The sequence below is a fragment of the Cavia porcellus genome, unplaced genomic scaffold (genome assembly GCF_034190915.1).
Source record: "Cavia porcellus strain 051 isolate PalLab524CR breed Dunkin Hartley unplaced genomic scaffold, mCavPor4.1 scaffold_2, whole genome shotgun sequence".
NCBI classification, from domain to species: domain Eukaryota; kingdom Metazoa; phylum Chordata; class Mammalia; order Rodentia; family Caviidae; genus Cavia; species Cavia porcellus.
In genome coordinates this window covers 66,050,239-66,056,807 of record NW_026947485.1, presented here as the reverse complement: position 1 = coordinate 66,056,807, position 6,569 = coordinate 66,050,239, and the positions used below count along the sequence as shown (strand labels likewise).

The 6,569-nt window shown below is 53.1% G+C and overlaps 1 protein-coding gene across 1 annotated transcript; it reads left to right on the top strand.

The window, feature by feature from the left end:
* Nucleotides 1-1,580: 1,580 nt before the first annotated feature.
* On the top strand, nt 1,581-5,750 carry Fzd1 (frizzled class receptor 1). Its single transcript, XM_005008375.4, has one exon. It carries the CDS (start codon nt 1,723-1,725, stop codon nt 3,655-3,657), a length of 1,935 nt encoding a protein of 644 aa, XP_005008432.2. The 5' UTR covers nt 1,581-1,722; the 3' UTR covers nt 3,658-5,750.
* Nucleotides 5,751-6,569: the final 819 nt, after the last annotated feature.

Genomic DNA, 6,569 nt, shown 5'->3' with positions numbered 1-6,569 from the left:
TCTCTTCTACCCTACCACTTAGGGCACCACTCGAGGCAGGATGTTTAGTAAGTGACCTATTAAACCAAAGGAGTAGATCAGTGAATGAGGAGAGCAACTGCAGAAACACATCCTGAGATATTGTCTAATGGAAGACCTGAAGGCCTTTGTGGAATTAATATACAGTGGCAACTTTATTGGTAAAGCTGAATCACCTAAACCATCATTTAAAATAATCTTACAAGGAGAACAAGACTACATCTGTTGGGATGAACTGCAGTATTTTGGGATTCAGAAGGAAATGTGAAGGGTTTTTGTTGTTTTTTTTTCCTCTCTCAGACTCCTTTTTTGTTTTGTTTTGGTTTTTAAACCGGCATCTTCCACTCTGCTTACAGTGGAAGCCTGCGCGACAGCTCAGCTTGCAGAGCCGGGGAGGCCCAGGCCCCAGGTCCCAGCGGGGCCCAGGGCGCCCTCCCGGCAGCAGAGGCTGGGCAGCCCTCCCGGGCCCGGCCCGCGGGGGCGCAGCTCGGTCGCGCCGCCTCCGGGGTCTCAGGCGCCTCCACCCCGCCCCCGTCTCTCGTCCTCGGGTTTCCAAGTTGTTCTTTCCAAAAAATGTAACGGACCGTTCCTTTGTTTCTGTTTTTGACTCGACTGAAGAGGAGAAAAAAGTTTAAGCACAGGAAGAAGGGTAGTAGCAGAAAGCACACCGGCTTCGCCGCCCACCGAAGTTTGCGTGGCGTTTGGCGCCGTCCGCAGCGTCGCCGCTCACTTCTCCGGGGGCGGCGCAGCCCACGCCCGCGGGACGGCTCGCGGAGACCCGGACGGGGGCGTTTCTAGCAGGAGGGCGCGCACCGACTTGGAGGCAGGCAGGCGAGCGCGGCCGAGTTGGGGCGTGCGTCCCGGCCACGGCATTAAGAGCAGCTTTTCAAACATGAAAACGCATAAAAGTAAAGCAAAGCGCAGTCCCGCGGCCGGCCGACTCCTACTCTTTATCCCCGGCAGCACAGGAGACCATTCTCCTGCTCGGTCTCGCCCTTACAACCGCAAAAGCAAACGCAACCAAGCCCGCCCCGCGACACAGCAAACCCACTCTTTGTGCCCACGCGGTGCCTCGCCACCCCCACGGCCGCCGCCACTTCCTCCTCATCCCGCCTCCTCGCCTCCCGCCCGCTGCCGGCTCGGGCTCGGGCGCGGAGGCGGCGGGCGGGCTCCCTCTGCGCCGGGAAGCCGGGGCCGCGATTGGGCGACGGTCCCTGAGCCTCCAGTTCCGCGTCGGTTTCAAGGCTCCTCCCTCCTGGTGAAAGATAGACTGCGGGGCGCCTGGAAACCGGTCGGAGGGCGCGAGGGGGAGAGGAGAGGGAGCGAGTTGAGGGATTGACACAAATGGTCAGGCGGCGGCGGCGGAGGAGGAGGCGGAGGCGCAGGGGGGAGCCGAGGCCGCTGAGCGGCGGAGAGTTGCGCGCCCTACCCGGCCGCGACCACTAACGCGCGCCGCCAGCCGGGAGCCAGAGCGCCCAGGGCCAGGAAGGCGGGACGCGACCCCGGCGCGCCCGAGCCACCCCGGCTCTCCCCGCCGCCCGCGCGCGCGCTTCATGCCTCGCAAGTTTCCGCGGCGGCAGCGGCGGCTGCGGGACTCCGAGCAGAAGCCGGGGAAGCGGGCCGTGCGCGGCTCGGGCTCGACGGAGGGCACCGGCGAGGAGGACGAGGAGGTCTCCGGCCGCAGCCGAGCGGCGCCGAGAAAGTATGGCTGAGGAGGAGGCGCCTAAGAAGTCCCGGGCCGCCACGGGCGGCGCGAGCTGGGAACTTTGTGCCGGGGCGCCCCCGGCTCGGCCGGCAGAGGAGGGGAGCGGGGACGCGCGCAGCCACCGCCGCCCCCCGGCTGATCCCGGGCACTGGGCGCGCCAGCTGCTGCTCCTGCTCTGGCTGCTGGAGGCCCCGCTACTGCTGGGGGTCCGCGCGCAGGCGGCGGGCCAAGGGCCCGGGCCGGGGCAGCCACCCCCGCCGCCGCCGCCGCCCCAGCAGCAGCAGGGCGCGCAGCAGTACAACGGTGAGCGGGGCATCTCCATCCCGGACCACGGGTACTGCCAGCCCATTTCCATCCCGCTGTGCACGGACATCGCGTACAACCAGACCATCATGCCCAACCTGCTGGGCCACACGAACCAGGAGGACGCGGGCCTCGAAGTGCACCAGTTCTACCCGCTGGTGAAGGTGCAGTGCTCCGCCGAGCTCAAATTCTTCCTGTGCTCTATGTACGCGCCTGTGTGCACAGTGCTGGAGCAGGCGCTGCCGCCCTGCCGCTCCCTGTGCGAGCGTGCGCGCCAGGGCTGCGAGGCGCTCATGAACAAGTTCGGCTTCCAGTGGCCCGACACGCTCAAGTGCGAGAAGTTCCCCGTGCACGGCGCCGGGGAGCTGTGCGTGGGCCAGAACACGTCCGACAAAGGCACCCCGACCCCCTCGCTGCTGCCGGAGTTCTGGACTAGCAACCCCCAGCACGGCGGGGGACACCGCGGCGGCTTCGCGGGGGGCGCCGGCCCGGCTGACCGCGGCAAATTCTCGTGCCCGCGCGCCCTTAAGGTACCTTCCTACCTCAACTACCACTTCCTGGGGGAGAAGGACTGCGGCGCGCCCTGCGAGCCCACCAAGGTGTACGGGCTCATGTACTTCGGGCCGGAGGAGCTGCGTTTCTCGCGCACCTGGATCGGCATCTGGTCGGTGCTGTGCTGCGCGTCCACGCTCTTCACGGTGCTCACCTACCTGGTGGACATGCGGCGCTTCAGTTACCCGGAGCGGCCCATCATCTTTTTGTCCGGCTGCTATACGGCGGTGGCCGTGGCCTACATCGCTGGCTTTCTGCTGGAGGACCGGGTGGTGTGTAACGACAAGTTCTCCGAGGACGGGGCGCGCACCGTGGCACAGGGCACCAAGAAGGAGGGCTGCACCATCCTCTTCATGATGCTTTACTTCTTCAGCATGGCCAGCTCCATCTGGTGGGTGATCCTGTCCCTCACCTGGTTCCTGGCGGCCGGCATGAAATGGGGCCATGAGGCCATCGAGGCCAATTCGCAGTATTTTCACTTGGCCGCCTGGGCCGTGCCTGCCATCAAGACCATCACCATCCTTGCACTGGGCCAGGTGGACGGCGACGTGCTGAGCGGAGTGTGCTTTGTGGGGCTCAATAACGTGGACGCGCTGCGGGGCTTCGTACTGGCTCCCCTCTTCGTGTACCTGTTCATCGGCACGTCCTTCCTGCTGGCCGGCTTCGTGTCCCTCTTCCGTATCCGCACTATCATGAAACACGACGGCACGAAGACCGAGAAGCTGGAGAAGCTCATGGTGCGTATTGGTGTGTTCAGCGTGCTCTACACGGTGCCGGCCACCATTGTCATTGCCTGTTACTTCTATGAGCAGGCCTTCCGGGACCAGTGGGAGCGCAGCTGGGTGGCCCAGAGCTGCAAGAGTTATGCTATCCCTTGCCCTCACCTCCAGGGAGGTGGGGGCGCCCCACCGCACCCACCCATGAGCCCCGACTTCACGGTCTTTATGATCAAATACCTGATGACGCTGATTGTGGGCATCACGTCGGGCTTCTGGATCTGGTCCGGCAAGACCCTCAACTCCTGGAGGAAGTTCTACACGAGACTCACCAACAGCAAGCAGGGAGAGACCACCGTCTGAGGCCCCGCCTGGGTCCACTCCAGGTCCCGACCCCCCTCCTCCCAGAAGCCGGCCCCACTGGGAGCCCACCTGTGCCTGACAGCCCTAGGCTTCCTCTCTAGACCCTCACTTTCGCAGGCCCCTTCTACCCGCGCAGCCCTGAGCTTCCGCCCTTCCCGGGGCAAAGGACCGGAGGGTTCCACTGCAGGAGGGGTGTGGACCGGACCGCTGCTCTTGCCCACATTCTGGTATCAGGACTGTACGCTTTTATGATTGTAAATAGCCTGTGTAAGATTTTTGTAAGTATATTTGTATTTAAAGACTACCGATCACGCGTTTTCTTTGTTTTTAAGATTTTAATTATTTAGGGTGATTTAATCATTTGAGACTTTTCTCTCCTGCCCTTTTCGGAGGACTACAGAGAAGATAAAACCGCGGCACCACATAGTGCTCTTGCGCTTCCTTGTGCGCCCTGCCCTACGGGGATGCAAGGCCCACAGCCCACAGTGTGGGGAGGGGTGTGCACGGCTTTGCTGGGGTCACTTCCCACCTCCTCCATGTGCTCTGCCCCTCCTTTTTTCCTGGGATGGGGGCTCTTAAGGTACACAACTCCATATTCTGAATCCTGAGATGGGCCTTCACCCATTCCAGCGCCTTTCTTGTTTAGGGGTGGGGGACTGTCCTTTTGACTTCCCGAAGCTGAATTTTAAAGCCCTTCCCCTGCCTTCAGAGGGGCCCGGGTGTGCATTCCCACCCCAGCCCCCGACTCCTCCAAGGCCCATTCCCTCCCTATTTCCACCTAAATTGGCTAGAGGCTGAGTGGGCCAACCCATGCCAAACTTTTTTAAGTCTAATTTTTGATGGATGAGCTCATTTCATTCTCTAGTGTCTAAAACCTGGTATGGGTTTGGCCAGCGTCATGGAAAGATATGGTTACTGAATGGGGAAGCGGCCTGAAGCGTTGTGTGGGATGGGAGAGACTGAAGAGGGGTTATAAAATGTTAATTCTAATTGCATACTGATGCCTGGCAACCTGCCTTGAAGAGTGAGACAGCTCAAGTTGAGATTTCACCCTTCTGGAAACTGGAAACTAAAGGTCACCTGGAAAGCTTTGTGTGTGAAGGAATTAATCTTTGCTTTCCTTAGCAGGACAGCAGAACATAAAAAAGACAGGAAAACTTGAAGGAGATTTCAGTGTGATGGGCATCCTCAAAAAGAAGTGCTGTTGTCCTGTTTTTAATCAGATGATAATTAGACGTATCAGAAACTGTAAAATGTAAAAGTTGTACACTTTCAACTTATGATTATTATTCAGCAACACATCTTGAGGGAGGAACAACAGTCCCCACCACTGACGATAACCTGATAGAATTTCAGGAGGCTGAGGAGGTAGGATAATCAATGGAGGTTAGTTCCTAAGAGAAGCAAGCAGAACGTGGGCCTGCATGCTAACGGGAAACTGTGCAGTCTGCTACCCGAAATCCTGTGTGTTTCTTTTTTGGATTTACAAAAACCTGTCAAATGTAAATCTTGGAAGCCATTTAAAAATATTCACTTTAGTTCTCAGAAAAAGAGAAGAACAATCCTCTTGATTGTATTGTTTTAAACTTTAAGAGTTTATCAAAATGTCAGTACTTAAGATCTAAATTTATCTATATCTGTCATGCCCTAAAATAGCATTGGTCTTTGAATTTGGTATGCATTTATTCTGTTCACTATCACAAGATCATCTATATTTATAGAGGAATAGAAGTTTATATATATAAAATGCCTTATTTTTAATTTCGCAAATAAATCAAAGTTTTGTACAAAATTATATGGTTTTTGTGTCTGAAAATAATAGAACTTGAACTGTCTTTGCATTTTATAGTGGCTCATAGCCGTTCCTACCATATGAAAATTTAGAAATTCAATGAAAGATTCTATCCTAAGATGTTCGGTCCAGGCTTCTGAAGAATAACACTATTTGCGATGGACATTTGTGGAGTGCCAAAAAGAAAGATCTGTTTTTGTAACAGTAGAAAACAGAAACCTACAAATTATTTCTTTATTCAAAGAAGGTTATTAAAGGATAACTAATTTTAATATTAAAGCTTTTTCTTTCAAGGAGTAAATGCATGATTTTTTATACTGTGGAAGTTTATTTTTAAATCATTACCTTTGTCATGATTTTTAGGAGGTATTGTCTTATCTCTTCCATAATCATGGACATTCTCAAATCATAAATAGGTGATCAATAAACGGTAACTGTTTGTTTGTAAGCATTTTAAAACATCAGTTGGGCTTATTCTATTTTGTTGTTTGCTCCTGAAGACTCCATTTTTATATTGTTCAAGGGACATTTTTCAGAAGAATTTTCTACTTGTTCTATTCAGAATTTATGAATGTGTGCATGCATATATCTAAATATACATATGCACCTAAGTGTACACACATTTTAAAAATAGAAATGCCTAATATAGTGATACATTTCACAGTATGGGAATAGTAGTATTAGAAATGGAAAAATTCCAAATGGAAAACTTCAAATACCTTTAGATTAAAAATATATTTATTACATTTTTCTCTTGAAAATTTTTTTGATAAAATTATGTGTCTGAAATGAAGATCATCGATGTAATAATAGAGTTACTTTCATGGTTATAAGGTAAATGTCTTACAAATTATCAGCATCAGTTATTTTAAAACAAATGAAAAAATGTATTTGAAAATATAGCATTCAAGTCTCAGCAGCAAGATACAATTTTGTTCTTTTTTTATGTTAAGGTAACAGTGGACGTATTGTACAGACACACACACACACACACACAATTCTTTAGCCCAATTAAAACATGTATTCTTAGTGGGTATTTAACTATTAATAACTATTAATGAAACAATGTTAAAACAGTCATTGTGAGCGTCCTTAGCATGATTTGACTATCAATATGAAG

Excerpts from the sequence above, each read along its gene's own strand:
- Fzd1 (XM_005008375.4), top strand. The coding sequence starts at position 1,723 with ATGGCTGAGGAGGAGGCGCCTAAGAAGTCCCGGGCCGCCACGGGCGGC.